This window comes from Pempheris klunzingeri, chromosome 6, assembly GCF_042242105.1.
Source record: "Pempheris klunzingeri isolate RE-2024b chromosome 6, fPemKlu1.hap1, whole genome shotgun sequence".
Lineage (NCBI taxonomy): Eukaryota > Metazoa > Chordata > Actinopteri > Acropomatiformes > Pempheridae > Pempheris > Pempheris klunzingeri.
Genome location: NC_092017.1, coordinates 20,181,338 through 20,197,238, shown reverse-complemented (window position 1 = coordinate 20,197,238; position 15,901 = coordinate 20,181,338). Strand labels below are relative to the sequence as shown.

Genomic DNA, 15,901 nt, shown 5'->3' with positions numbered 1-15,901 from the left:
CACCCTGACTCGCTTGGTCGCCCACTCCAGACCTCTCAGAGCTCCCAGACCAGTGGTAGGTCTGTTCCCTCGTCACTTATAATTCATTTATTTCTTTTACTTCTGATTTGTCCTTCTGTATCTCCTTCTTTCTTTTGTTCTTTCTTTTTGTCTTTTGTGCATTGGGTGTCTACCCATTTAACACTTGACGGGAGGCATTCCCAACTATTCCTACTGACCTTTATCTCTTGGAGTTTTTAGATAAGAGAAATGGAAAGAGGAATTCACCTGCTTCTTTCTTTTTCATCCGATGTAGTTGGTTGTCAGTTGGCTTAGTAATGTAATTTTCTCTCTGTCTGTATCTTTTCTCTAGATTTTTATTCTGGCCTAGGTTATAAATTTGTTCAAAAACAGAAGTACAAAATGGAGTTTTCATAGAAACTGCATGTTTCTTTCCGTGAGGTAAATGTTGTAGACTCATGAATGTGTGGGTGTGTGTTGTGTTCCCACTGAAAGTGTGTTTCATGTTTGAGGTTACAAAGCTTTGTCAGTCAGTCCACACGCTGAACCCGTTTGTGGTTTTCACTTTGTCTTTAATCACTGATTTAAATTTGGAATCAATGGAGGTCTCGTGTGTGTGTGTGTGTGTGGGTGTGGGGTGTGTATCTCCCTCACATGGGTAATTGAATTCCATGCCCTAGTTTTTCTTGAGATGTCAAGTTGGTTTTGTCCTTATTTCAATATTCAAACTCTTGGTCTGCCACTTACTGTAAGAGCAGATCGCCCTTCTCCATACACACACAAACACACACTTCCTGGTAGTATAATACCCACTATGACACTACAGATCTTAGCTTGGAGATTTGGGACCAATTCCATTTTCTGCTGCAGGGATTCAGGTCAGGAATCTAAAAGTGGGCCTGGTACCATTTCCTGCGGCACCAAGCGTCTTTAATCGCATTACCTGAATCTGAGTGGCCCCTCTGTCCTCAAACTGGCCTCTAATATACACTGAAAGTTCTGGGAAGTGAGTTGGAGGATGCATCAGCTGGTTTGAGCCCTGAAAGTACAAGTGTGTATGTGTTTGTGTTGTATCAGCAGCCCTTTTGTGTTGCTGTCTGAAGTGGCCTTGAGCAGAAGATGCTGTACTGTAGATGCTCACTTGATCAGCAGACTTAACTCTGCTCCTGGAGTTTCAGTATTATAACGAAATGACGTTTGAGATGTTTTGCATATGGGGAAAGTCACTGGGAATGTCTTAACATATTAGGGAGTATGACACTTTGAGCACTTTCCTGTAATATTGCTGATAACTTGTAACATTGGTGACCTGAGAATTGTAACTTATTTTACAGTTTTACTGAGTGCAAGTCACTCTGGACAAATGTGTCAGCTACATGATAAAAACTAAATATCAATGTAAAGGGCAGCATACTCTCTGAAGGCAGGGGAATTAAGAGAATTGGATAGATTATCAGAGAAAGTCATGAAATATCGAAGAGTTTTGTTATTGTGTAATTTTATAGAATGTATTTCTCACCATGGTTGTATATCTATTGCATAAGATGGTTTTAGATCAACTAGAATGACAACTAGTCTGAAAAACAGGAACAATTTGGAGGAAAAAACAGCAGATTTAAAAAAAAGTGGTAGCACTCTGGTGCAGTTTTTTATGGAGTTCATGGAGTTGGAGATCGTTTGTGATTGTAGCAGGAGTGGGTCTGGATGTTTGTCTAAAGGCCTTGCCTCTATCAGGTAAGCACAGCCCAGTTTTGCATTGCATTTCGTTATGCAGCCATGCTGTAGTATTTGTGTGTTTTAGGGGTGTTGGAATAGGTTGCATAATCATTCGCCAGACTTCAGCTTGTCTGTCGATGATTTCTGTTGTAATATTTAACTCAACCAGAACAATGCTTAAACTTCGCTGGCTGTACAATAAAATACAAAATAAAAGTAGGAAGATCCATTATAAAAACTCCAGCTCTTCCCTGTATTGTGCAATTATATACAAGACTGAGAAAGAGCCTCTTCTTTCTTATTGATGTTCTATATTTTGTGGTTTAACCGAGGAGAACCAGGTTCAACCAGTCAACGTGCTTAAGTGTTCTTGAGCAAACACTGAATCTCTACCAGCTGCTCTTTTCAGCCAATCAGAGTTAAGTGTTTTGGCTTACTCTTTATATTCATTCAGTTTGACTAATTCAGCTCGTCCAAAGCACAATTATATTTATTATAATATATTATATTTTCGAGGCAGACAGTTTTTTAAAAAGCATGATTGGTAGAGAAACTGAGTTGTAGTAGCATGAAATGGCAAGAAGAAAAGTTTTAAGAAAACAGGCATCTTTGATAACAGTTTAAAGTAAGTACAAAATCTGTTTAATGAAAATATCATTCAAGTTGTATGTTAAAGCACAGTACTTTCCATTTAATACAAGCAAGCTAGTGAAAACTTTACTTCATAAGACTAAGTGGAAAGTTTACCATCAGGGAAGAACTAAATCACACTTACAGGCAGTTTGGGTTGGTTAACCTGCAGAAATTGATGTCAAACCTCCCCATCACATAGAGGAAGCTTGGAAAATGTGACACACATCTGTCTTTAGTTTAGTTGCTGGAGATGCTGTAGGGGAATGCTTAGAGGCACTAAATGAGTGTGTGAGAGAAGTTGAAAGCACAAGCGAGTGGTGGGTTTTTGGTAACCGTGGGTGTGTTTGACTTTCAAAATTAAAACGGCAAATCTGGAGGTGTTAAAAATCTCATGAAACACACATGTCACTCTCTCCCCCTCTTACTCCGTACTCTCATGCACTCATTCAATGTTTTGGGCATTAATCTTAACTGTCATCTCATTGACCAACCAGAAATAAGAAAAACTTTAATTCTTCTATAAATCCTCGTAGCACCATGAGTGTGGAAGTGGATGTTCTGGCCCCTGCAGGGGAACACCACATTCAGTTTGTCTGCATTGTTTTTATTTTTTTTATTTACAATAAAACGATTATTAACCAGCCTGCAGAGGACCAGGCTGCTCTTTTTTCCCACACAGATAACAACAGAATGAGTCTGAGTTCAGTCATCTGTTGGGGAATTGTGTGTCAGATAGATTACAGTGTGCCATTGATTCACCTCAGAGGTTCCCGGGTCGTAAAGGTCAAGGGTTAACCCACAGGTCAGTGAGGAGGACAGGTAATGAGTGCCTCGGTGGGCACGCTAAATAAGTAGCCAGCTTAGTTTTTTATTCATGAGGAAAATCTGCAATACAATGCCCTGCTTTTTAACTTGTTTAGTTTTTCAGCATGGACATTTCCTACTTGTCAAAATATTGTGAAAGGCAATTTTTAATATTACTTAACTTTTTTTTGTTGTGAGGAAGTCTGAATGAGTTCAGTTCATAGTTATACAAGCAGAAAGGAAGATAATTTAATTTGTCACATCAGTAACATTTGAGATACGGTGGACAGTATGACTGAATACTAAAATAAAGCTTAGAATAACCATCTCTGACATTCACTATTAGATAACCTTCCAGTTTGTTCCTCTCATTGCTCCAAAACAGCAGTGATCCTACCTGCACCCAATTCACAAGCAGTGATGCATTTTATGTTCAGTTTTCTTTCTGTCCCTTCATATGAACTGAATCATGAATAAATGAACCATTAATCAAGAAGTAAACAGCACACAACTGCACCCAGAAAATAGAGTCAGGCACTTGACTCCATGTACACACATGACGGTAAAGGACACCCATGCACGCTAGAACACACACACACACACACACACACACACACACACACACACGCCACGGGTCATGTGACTGAGGCTGACCTGGAATCCCCAGACCTAACGGTGGGCGCTATGGCAACGCTGTTTCCACACAGGGGAGATAACATTACCACCCACCTGAAACACACGCACACAAACACACACACAGATTATCAGTTTGATAGCAGTCATCGGTGTTGTCTCGTATTTCACTGCTGTTTGGTTAAAACTACTTAGCTGATATTTTCAGTGTTGTCTCTCCATAAGTTAGATTGAGAGTCTTTGTAGTATTTCATGTGTTAATGGAGCTGAATGACCTGTAAGATGTCAGTGCTTTTTTGAAAGTGAATTTCAGAGACAGTTACACCACACAGTGCTGTGGTAGGTTTAATCGTCTGCTTACTCATTGAATATCCTGTGTTTTGGCAGATATTTTACGTAGTACAGTATGTTCACGTGAACTGTGCTTCAAAGATACAGAAAAATACGCACGTTTTTGATTTTGCGCTTGCCTTGCTTGGTAGTTTCTGAGATTAAAAAGACCGTAGATTGGCTTCAGTGAAACCAATTCAGCTCTCTGCGGCCTTTCTGTATGCTGTCTGCCATAACTGAAGGTCAACAGGTTCAAAAAGATATCATGACCTGGAGTACCTAATAAGACAACAATCATCAAAAAAATAAACGGGAATTAGCAAATGTAAATGTAATGTATATTGAATATAGTAGTTTTTTTACTCCAGTTTACAAACATCACTGATTTAAACAAACCTTTAACTGCATCACAATAGATTGATAACCTCGTTTGTGTTTTAAGACTCGTCAGTCAGTGTGGGTGCAGTGGCAGCCTCCAGTCCTTTGTGTTTGCATTTGGATAACCAACTGTCCCTGAAAACATTTTAAACATTTAAAGTATAGACTGACTGAGAATGAATCACTCCCATCCCACTCCACATCACAGGCAGGACTACATACTGTTTATTGAATTAAACTGCATTGGTTGTAACACACTGAGGCAAAGCACTCATGTCCTTCATTAGCACATGAACAGGTTCAGGCATCTTTCTCTACACATCGTATCAGTCAGTTGTCTTTTTCGTCATGAGGAAATGAACCACTGTTGGTCGTGTAGCTCGCACTGTGAACTGAAAGTGTCGTGTCTGTTGTCAGAGAAGAGCCCTTTGAATAATGGCGAGTGGCTGATTTACAGTCAAATGTGCTCTAAGGTGCCTAATTTGTTGTATGTGCAGTATGGATCTTCACATATGTAGTGACAAAATATAAAATAAGACGCGTGCAGTGGTCATAAATGCATATAGAGCATATTGTGCAATAGAGAATAGAAACTGTGCAGAACAGACCACAATGTTTCAGCTGCAATTTTCAGTTAGTCACTTCAGTTAGTTTTGACCTTTTGTTACAAGGATATCTGTTGATGTCTTGCCCGTGTGTTGTAACCTCAGACTCTTTCAGTTTCTTTTAATGTTGGTGATCTCAAAATTGAATTTTTTTACTACTCACATCAACTAAAGTCCACACTAAGTAAAGTCACCCAGCATCTTGACATATTTGTTTCTCCCACTGAGAAACGTCAAGCCAGTGAGGAGGCATCTCAGAGACAACTGCTGAGCATCATTATGTTCCTTTGCAAATTGCTTTACCGATCATGTCCCCTCACTCACAAAGTGGTGGGCTGGGCTGGGATTTTATCAGGCAGCTTTAGGTGCATGAAAGTTAAAATAATGATGAGAACGACTTTTTGGTGTTTGCAGGTTCCAACCAAAAAGCTTAAGAAGTTTGAGAAGGAATATCAGACACAGAGAGAGAGCCAGCTGCAACAAGAAGACCCGATCGACCGATTCCAGGTAGGATCCACACACACACACACACACACACACACACACACACACACACACACACACACACTCGTGAAGTTTAAATGCGCCCAGGCCCTTTTTTCGTTAGTTTATATATTATTATTATTTAGTATATACAGTGTTTTTATGTGAGAGCAACTTTTAACAGAATCACTTTTCAAAGAGTGTTCAGTCTCTACGACGGTAGGAAAACACTTTGTGAACAAACAAAATTTGTGATTAAAGAATGTTTTATTTTTTTGTTGCAGTGAGGACATCGAATTCAATACACAAATGCCTATTTGCTAAAATTAACTATGTTTCTAAGATTAGAAATCTCCTGTGAATGCAGCACTGTTTTGTCAGACTATATCTTTTGGTACTATTTGTGACGCTGTTCCGGCTTCAAATGTGACTTTTCACACAGTAAAGACTTTTATCTTTATCGACCCAAACATCTATAGCATTTATTTTTGGGTGAAGCTGCAGGGGTGTTGTCATAATTTTTTGGCTGCTGAAAATGACTTCACCTTCAGAGGGCAAAAACAGGAGAGGAGATGCGCATATTTAAAGATTCAGACAAACTCAAACTGTCAACAGATATTATCTCTTCTTTTCATTTTCTCTGTTGTATCAGTATTTTTCCTTTCCTCTTGGTTTAAATCTGTCATTCCTGTTTATTCCAATATCAGCTCAGGTCACAGTCTTATTCTTTTTTTTCCAAATTCGTCTTCAAAATTAAGAGGATGGAGTTGAAACAATTTGACACAATTACAGCTTTTCAGATTATTGTTTTCAGATCATTTATGATAAAAACCCACTGCATGCGTGATCACGTGGAGAGCATGCATCTTTTTTAAGATGCATACAGTCCACAAACAAGGTTTAAAGAAAGGCCTGGTTCTGTTCCAAGTAAGTTTACAAACTCCTGGCATAATAAACTGCTGATGCTTAAACATACGTGAAATAGCCCTTTTTAGACCATGGCTGGAACCCAAGGTGTCTTAACTTGAAATGAAGCCGTTATTAGGATATGTAGAGGTTACAATGATTGTATGTAACCCGCATGACAACAATATTACCTAGAGACACTGTGGTAGTTATGGAAGGCAGGGAAGGTCACTAACAGGCGTTCCAGTTGTGTGCATGGCTGGCCTTGCACTTCTTTCCTTGGATAAACACATCAGTAAGGAGCTCCTAGTCAAAGAAATGCTGATGTCATAGTTAAGGCTTAGCTAGCAGCCGGCCTGCAAACGTGCAGATCTTCATGAAGACATTGACAGCAAGACCATCACCCTTGAGGTTAAGCCCAGACACCATCAAAAATGTCATGGGAAAGATCCAGGACAAGGAAGGATTCCTCCTGATCAGCAGAGTTTGATCTTCGCTGGCAAACAGATGAAGATGGATGCACACTGTCTGACTACAACATCCAGAAAGAATCCACTCTTTATCTGGCTCTGCGTCTCTGCGGTGGCATCATCAAGCCTTCACTCAGACAACTGGCCCAAAAATACAACTGTGACAAGCTGATCCGCCGCAAGTGCCGTGCCTGTCTGCACCCCAGTGCTGTCAACTGCTGCAAGAAGAAGTGTGGACACACAAACAACCTTCACCCCAAGAAGAAACTGAAGTAGACAATTTGATTGAATCAGCTTTCAATCAAAGAAAATGATCATAAAGAAAGAAATGCTGATGCTTGATGAAATATCATTAAAGTAGTAATTGTGAGGATAAAATAAGCCCTTAATTGACATAAGAATAAAAGAGTACAGTTGTGGCTTGAAACACAGCAAACAAACATGAAAACTTTCATCTCAAGACAAAACACTAGAATTACATGTAGTTGTTTTTTTCCGCAAGGCAGAGGTGATATGTTGGTGTAAACAGCAAAGCTGCTTAAGCTGCTGCCTCTGGAGGGAAGGAAGGAAGACTTTTACTGTAGATAAGATGTTGGACCGGAGCCATCTCCTCTGCAGCCAATGGAAAGACATTTTTACAGAGCAAGAAGACAAAAGGAGACAAAGCAGGAATGTTGCTGCGGGGTTTAGCTCGGGGTTAAATTGTACATATTTTCATTTAAGGATTGACTTTGGATTTTAGTACCTCATTGTCTTGTACTAGTTGGGGTGTGTGTTTCTGCGTCTCATTTGCCTTTTTCATATCTGCTTTCAATGTTTATCTTGATACAAAATAAAAGCAAGGACAGAAAAGAGAGCGAGAGGGAGAGAGAGTGAGGCTGGGAAGCGTCAGGCAGAAGGGAAACTCCAGTCAGGATCATGTGTTAAAGTTTAGTCTCTGCTGCTGGACGCTTGACGTGAAGACGTTGTGACTGTGGACTGCAGTGCGGTAAGCTGCCTCTGCTCCAACAAAGATTTTAATCAGAGAAATTATTTACTGGTTCCTATGCTTCTAGCCTCTGCTAATCTTAAACTTTAATTTGTGAGTTTTTTTTCACATGTTTTTTTGATATACGCTGGCCATGTTGACTGAAGTAGACACTTTGGCCAGATATTAAAAGCTAGACTATGTGAGATTTTAGTTTAAAGGCGGAGATGTTTGATTAGTCTGAAGCCTGACGTATGGATGTCTGCAGCAGAGAAGAACCTCCCATTTACACACTTAGAAACGACGCAGGTCTTTTTTCTGTTTGCCCAAATTAAAGCCATCACCTCTCTGCTCACAGGAAGTGATTAATTTAATCTGAAGAGAGGCAAACAAACTGTCTCCAAAGCATGTGACCGAGTGTGTGTCTGTGTGTATGCAGGTCCATTTGCATGTGTATTAGTCCTTTATTATCTGTTGGGTTTTTTTTCATATATACTTACGCCATTACTGTGTGTAAAATGTGCTCTAGCAACTCAGTTAGAATTCAACTGTCCTGTTTATTTACATGATTTGTGCATACATATCTGTCTGTGTATGGGTGTGTGGGTGTCACTGTAAAAACGACAGGATATCAGGGTCAAGTGACCAATTGTAACCGTGACGACTGCGACAACTGCTCTGTCCTGTTGAGGCATGGCCATCATGTGAGACTGTTTAGAGTCACACCAGTAGTCATGAGACTCCACTAATGGTCTACAATGGAGACTTTAAGATGATGTTATGTGGGGGAGGCTTCATCAGACTTTTAGGGCTACAGAATTCGTTTAGAACTGAAACAAATAGAACTGAGGCTGCTGCTGTTTTCAGTCATTCATTCTTTCAACAATAAAAGCTTTCAGACAGAAAGCTGTTTGATTTAATGATTCCATTTTATAGTTCTTCTAAACCTTGTTAAATATACAAAAAATATCTAACTGTGTTGTAAGAGAACTAAGAAATCCCATCTCAGCGATTCCTGACATTATTTGTTTATCAAAAGAAGGCTTGTGCTCTAAAGTTTATCCAACATATGATCTCTTTACAAGTTTGGATTGTCATTGCAGCCAATAATACATTGTCAAACTGTGTGTTTGTCCAGAGGGAGAACCGCCGTCTTCAGGAGGCCAGTATGCGTCTGGAACAGGAGAACGATGACTTGGCCCATGAACTGGTCACCAGCAAGATTGCCCTGCGGAACGACCTTGACCAGGTAAGAGAGCACCTCCACAGGACATTTTCAAACCTGCAGCACTTTGTGTCAGAATAAAGCTGATGTTATAGTTTGCTAGATTTATTAGTTTGCTTATTAGGTTTTGATTACATGTACTATTTGTTCCCAACAGCCAGCATTGATTATTTTGTACATAGAGTAGAATATACTTCAAAGGCTTCTCTTCTTGGAAATGTGCTGCAACAAGCAACTTTTTTGGCAGAGAAATCTCAGACATTGAGCTGATTAAAAACCTTTACTCTGACAGCTACATGAACTGACAAATGCAGTTGTAAGCACAGAAACATTTCTGTTTCCCTCATACGGCTGCTCATTTCATGCTTATTAGCTTTTCACCGAAGGACTGCTTCTGTACTGGACTGTCCTCCGTGTGAATCTCGAGAACTACACTGAAAGAGTAAAGAGTGTAAAAGTGCAGATGTTCCAGTTAGCATCAAATCCAAAATCTGTGGTTGGTGAATCTCTTGTTGTGTCCACTTGTTCAGCATTTGAATGCGTTTGTGCACTCTGGAGGTTGCGAAAATGCCACAACCCTCCAGTTGCAGATTTGGTGTTACATGAAGGATCTGTGTGTGTTTTTGTGTGCGTGTGTGTGTGTGTGTATGTGTGCACGTGCACTCAGGCAGAAGACAAGGCCGATGTTTTGAACAAAGAGCTGCTGAGCACCAAGCAACGTCTGGTGGAGACGGAGGAGGAAAAGAGACGACAGGAGGAGGAGACGGCTCAGGTAACATCTGCCCTCTGCTTCCTCTCACCTTGTTAAGTTGGTTAAGTGCTAACAGGCTACAGGCCTAATTGGTCAGCTGGCTCGATGGTGTTTGCAGTCAAAACTTTGTTAATGGTATGGTATTATGTTGTAATTCCACCAAATTTTTACGAGGCAACACAGTATGTGTCTCTTGAGAAGTTGCCTCAATTGCTACAATATGTTTCGCTCTAATTACTTTAAACTCCCCAGAATTCAGCCATAATTAGTATGACTGAATGGCGTAAATCTGTTTTAGTCATTGACCAAAGAAATGCATCAGCAGGTGGCTAATAATAGCTATAAGTCACCTTGCCACAACAGAGTAAGTATGCTGGGTAATTAGAGTAAGTTGTCTAAAAAATGGGCAACATATCATCATTTTGAATGATACTCAGTAGCAGCTCAATAAACCTTTAATGGAAACTCATTTTTAACAATTGGGGCATCTTTAGAACTCATATTTCAGTCTAACACAATCTTTCCTGTGTATGTGTACTGTATGAGCTTGAGGTAAAGCATGAAATAGGTTAATGAGTGGAGGTTACTATTGATCACCAAGACGAATAAAGTTTCGAGCCCTTAAAGAGAGAATGATGCAGCGATTTAACCACAGTCTAATCAATTGATATATGAATGTTCTTAATTTTTATAGTGCTTATTTTATCACCCTGATATCTGCATATGTACAAACATTATGTTATAGTGTTATGTCTTCTCAGCTCATTCTCATCATTAATGTCCAATTGTATGTTTTTGTCATCTTGTTTTGTCCCTGCCAGCTGAAGGAAGTGTTCAGGAGGGAGCTAGAAAAAGCAGAGCTGGAGATCAAGAAAACCACAGCGATCATCGCTGAATACAAACAGGTTGGACAGTTTTGATAACCTATAACCCTCTGCTGTGTTTGGAAAAAACGATAACATCAACACTCATTTGCCCATTAACTGCATAGAGCTGTGTATTTATCTTTAATTTATTACTCACACTTCTTATTTTGTGAGCAGTCTCAAACTGCTTTTTTGTAATTGTTCTGTAAATTAAAGGTCACATAATTCGTGATTTAAGTAATAACATTTGTACTGAACATATCAGTTTCTATTTATATCCAACCAGTTAATAGTTGTACTTGTAATTCATATAATTTAAGCCACTGTCCTTGCTACAATAACTGTTTACAGAGTAACAGTAACAGGGTGATAAAGACTGAACTACATACCAGGTAAAGCGTAAAAGGAGTTTTGATGGAAAAGGTCAGAGAGAAACACAGTGAATCTTCAGTGAATCTCATATCTCGTGTGTTTCAGATCTGCTCCCAGCTGAGCACCAGGCTGGAAAAACAGCAGGCGGCAACAAAAGAAGAGCTGGACATCGTCAGGGTGAGATTGCACTGTTAATGCACAGCTACTGTAGCAGGTAGCCGAGACGTTCAAACTAACCAACTAAAGCCACAATACGTTGCATCACAGAAGGAATTTCTAGGACTCTCGGTTCAGTATAGACAAGCCCATGTTGGGATTATTGGTGTTATCACACCCATGAAGGCTCTGATTGCACAAATCAGCCCACTCAGTAAGCCTTTCTCAAACATGTGATGTTGCTCTTTGTGGGTGTGGCAGTGTTTCACCTCAGGCCCCATGAAAGATCAGTAGCAAGATCAGGACTTCCTGATTTACTTTACTAATGTGATGTTTTTCCAGTTGAAATGGGAAGTTTTAGTTGGACAACACTTCCATTTATGTCTGTCTGATGGTTGGGTAACCACAGGACCCTACCAGTGGTAACATAACACTATAGCAGTCATCAGCAGTTAAATATTTGCTATCTTTTATAACAAACCACTATAAAATAATGAGGACTGTAAGAAACACGGCATAAACAACCAAGAATATTATTTTCACCCAGTGCATAACAATCAACTGTTGTGTGCCTGTGCAGAGTAAAGTAATGGGCTGTGAGCACTGCAGGGACCTGTTCAGCACCCTGGGGTCCCTCCAGGCTTCATCCCCCGGCAGGGACAGGACATCCACCGAGCCGCTGGACGAGGAGAAGGACGGGCTGAAGGAGCAGCTGAGGCACCTGGAGCTGGAGCTGGCACAGACCAAACTGCAACTGGTGGAGGCAAAGTGCCGCATACAGGTTAGCAGCACCAGGGAGGGACAGTGATATCAATAACAAGAACAATAAAGCCTGTAGGAGCACTCTTAAGAACACAGTTATTATAAATATAATGTTGTAAAGATCTAAGCCAGTATCACAAAGGAAAACATTTTATTTGTTTGTGTTATTAACAGAACTCAGTTTACTGCATATTAAATACTTTATTGCTCTGTTACTGAAGCTTAGTTCAGCCCACCAAGCACAGTTTAACATTACATGACTGTGCTTTGAGTTAAATGCTAATGTCAGCATGCTAACAGTGAACATAATGTTTGTTTGAATACACACGTGCATTGAAAAAACTGTTTATAGTTTTAATTGTCAGTTGGAGATACAGTAGGCAAATGGTGTGTTAGCTGAACATACAAGAGAGAGACTGTGACCTGCCCACATTTGTCCCAAAGTGTTTCCCTCCTCAGTGCTCCTCCTGCTGACTCCCCCTCTGCTCCTCTTGTCACTCTGCAGGAGCTCGAGCACCAGCGGGGAGTCCTGATGAACGAGATCCAGGCAGCCAAGAACTCTTGGCTCAGCAAGACTCTGGGCTCCCTGAAGAGCTCTGCCTCTTCCTCCTCCAGCTCATCGTCCCAGACCCCGTCCTCTCCAAAGGAGGGCCCTGCCTAGACGACCCTCCCTGCCCTCTCTGTCCCCTTGCGGAACGCACACTAGACCTGACGAACACAAGCTGAGGAGATGAGCAGCGGGGAAATGCAGTATTCCTTTTCCAGCCAGTGGCAAAGTAGAGCTCGTCAGCTTTCTTGGACTGCAAATAGCTGAAAGGATGAGGGAGGAAACAGGCTGGGGACTGGACCAGCCACCTGTCTTTCACTTTATGTTTACGTTTGAGTGAACTAAAAAGTGTCTGTTGACCTTCTCTGCTTCACAGGTGATGAGACAGGTGATTTAAAGTTCAGTTGTTGCTGCTGACACCGTTTTGTAGCTCTTGAAGCCCATAAGAAAGCTGAATTAACACAAAGAAAACCCTCGTGCAGGTCAATCATTTAGCTCCACCCTGTGGCCAGACATTGCTACTACAGAGCTGCACTCATTTTCATTATCTGTGATGTTTTTAGGTAGCTGAAATTAGATCTACTCTCAGTCTCACAATTGAACAATATTTGAAATGGTCGTTAAAAGCTACAGATAAGCTACCACATAGAAATCTAACTATCATCTTCAGCGCAGCAAAGCCTCAGCACTCTGAAAAAGGAATACTGCATTCAGTCTCAAACAAGAACAACACAGAAGTTGTATTTCTTTACAGTAATATAACGTAAACAATGTTGTCATATAAATATGTGTAACTAATTATTGATTTTTTGTAATAATCTTGTACAGTTCTTTAAGAGAGGAAAAAAAAACACAATGAAAAGTACTTTTTTTTTTTTTACTGTTTGGAATTTGAATGTCATCTCTCTAGATGTTGGTCTGGTCGAGTCCAAACGCTGAAAAGCCAAAGTGACGACCTGCAGAGACCTTAATGTCTCTGCTGTTTCCTCAGTCATGGGCTGAACTGACTGAAGATGTATAATATTACTCCAAATAGCACATATATATCACTAAAGATTTGTTTTAATCCCCATTCTGGCTCATGCCTCCAATTGTTTAATTTGCTTTCTTATTCTTTTTTTTTAATTTTTTTTTTAACTGTGATCAGAAATGGCCGCTCTTTTCTCTCTTTTATACTTTTTATACTTTTGGTCATTGCGTTGTTATTAGTATAACAAAATGCCACACATCTTCAGTGATGGAATGGCAATAATGTGAAGTCTCCAAAATGGTTTTTAAAAAATGTAGAAGCTACAGATTGACCTAAGTTGTATATTTTTTTATTTTTGGGAATGTTTTCAAATATATCCCTGTAAATCTTATTGTTTTAAGTTGCACCGACAGTCATTATAGTTGGAGATTTCAGGGTTTGTGTTCCTCTTTGGGAAGAAGCTGATTGTTGGCATTTAATCTTTTACAGCCTGAAAAATAAATGGCTTCCACAGAGCCAAATAATCCATCACAGTAATCACACAGAAATGTGAGAGTGTCTGTGTTATGTAACTCTATGCAGACAACACCCTCAGCAAGTCATTCCCAAATAAACACCTTGCAAAACATTAATACGCAAGATTAAGCTGCGATATCCCGTGCCAACACCTTCTTTGCCCTTTTTCGTGTGAAAACGATACACTTTTTAATTAACTCTGTACACGGTGAGAACAGCATGTGGATTCCTAAATCCTCCCTGTGTCCATGAAGGACAGTTGGCTCTGTGGCTCAATGCTTATGAAGTATAAACTGTACTGAATGATACGAGCCAACCGATAGTATCTTGAAGGTAAGAACTTAAATCAGGTCTAATGCTGTACAGTAAGAGATCTTAAATGATGTGCAGGTAAATCTGTTAGAAGTAAACAAAATTCAAATACGCTTTCCAAACGAACATCTTGCTAATAGTTAGAAGGGACCACTTTATCTTACATAAGGGAAAATGCACTGTAAGTAAGATGGTGCCTCATGTAAAGTAGATAAATAGACCAACCTGACTGCATTGGCCATTTTGATTTTAAAAAGAGAAGGGAAAAAACAACTTGGACTATTAATATTTACTACATTACTAGTTGCTAAAATCTGTTGCAGGTTTGAGGGCCACAGCCAGTGATATAAGGACACGGGGAGGATTTTGTTGTCATTGTACTATGATGTAAAACACAATTAGCCGAAAAGTCTGTTTTGTTTTAACATGGATGCATGTTGTTGTTAGCAGACGGAGAGCTGTAGTGTAGGTGCCAAATGTCCTGCTTTATTCTCCACTCTGGTTGTCACTGAAATCAGCCTTTGGACTCTGACCAAGCTCATGTGTACCTGTTTGTGCGTGTGTATGTGTGTGTGTGTGTGTGCACGCGCATTTTTGGATGTGTGAACGTACGTGTGTTCTGCACTGTAACTCAAGTGGTTGAAGTTGAAATGGCTTCTTCTTCACGTGGCTGCCTTTTCTGTTGATGACTGAAGCCGCTGGCTGCCGAGAGGAAAGCCGTCTGACCGTTTGAAATGTCAGAGAGCATCAGCTGTGCCATAAGAGCCTCCCCTCTGCTCCGTCCACAGTGGTCTTCCTCTGCGCTCCAAACCGCCTGAACCAACCTCACCAACATCTGATCTCATGGACAGATCTGATTATCATTTTCAGCAGCCTGCTTTTCACGCATTTCCACCAGGAGCCCTCCCAGTCCTCCTGCTGGTGTCCGCTGAGCAGCTCCACTGGAGGAAATCCATCGGTATCATGAAAAGGGAGGAAAAGGAAGCTGACTGGCTGAATATCATTGAAATCCAGGTGTGTTTTCCCATTTCCAGAACATTCCTTCCTCACTCTTGTGCATCATTCTTGTTGGTCACATCTGTGACAGTGACAGTCGTACCAGTTTAATGTAAACTGCGGCCAAGTTGGAGAGAGCTCCCCCGTCTTTCATGTGCACTAAAGCAACATTGATGTGTTTAAACACTATTTCAAGTTGTGTGTTTGTTTGTTTAAAAGTTATCCTGATCACAGAGCATAATTATTTTTTAACCGATGATTGTTGTCGCTGAGAGGACAGCTGCCAATTTATAATCCACTCTAATTCAGTTAATTTCCATGATGCAAAAGCAGGCGGTGAGTCGGATTAGAGGCGTTGTGTGTTGTGTAGTTTACAGTTTGCTGTAATACCACAGTCCTGTTACACAGGGAGGGACTGCTGCTCAGCTGGTCCGACTCCAACACCGTTCGCTGTACAATAACTGTCTGACGTGCATTAATAAAGTTGAGTTTTTATGGTCTTT

General features: G+C 40.4%; 1 protein-coding gene and 1 pseudogene across 2 annotated transcripts in view; both read left to right on the top strand.

Moving 5' to 3' along the window:
• rabgap1l (RAB GTPase activating protein 1-like) overlaps positions 1-15,898 on the top strand; it is a 109,871-nt gene extending 93,973 nt beyond the window's left edge. For both annotated transcript variants that reach the window (XM_070831586.1, XM_070831585.1), the window contains exons 20-26: positions 5,514-5,606; positions 9,064-9,174; positions 9,818-9,922; positions 10,723-10,806; positions 11,245-11,316; positions 11,876-12,076; positions 12,563-15,898. In XM_070831586.1, coding sequence (XP_070687687.1) covers positions 5,514-5,606; positions 9,064-9,174; positions 9,818-9,922; positions 10,723-10,806; positions 11,245-11,316; positions 11,876-12,076; positions 12,563-12,718 — 822 coding nt within the window. In that variant the 3' untranslated portion in view covers positions 12,719-15,898. The remainder of the gene's footprint in view (positions 1-5,513; positions 5,607-9,063; positions 9,175-9,817; positions 9,923-10,722; positions 10,807-11,244; positions 11,317-11,875; positions 12,077-12,562) is intronic.
• On the top strand, positions 6,581-7,258 carry LOC139202563 (ubiquitin-ribosomal protein eL40 fusion protein-like; annotated as a pseudogene).
• Positions 15,899-15,901: the final 3 nt, after the last annotated feature.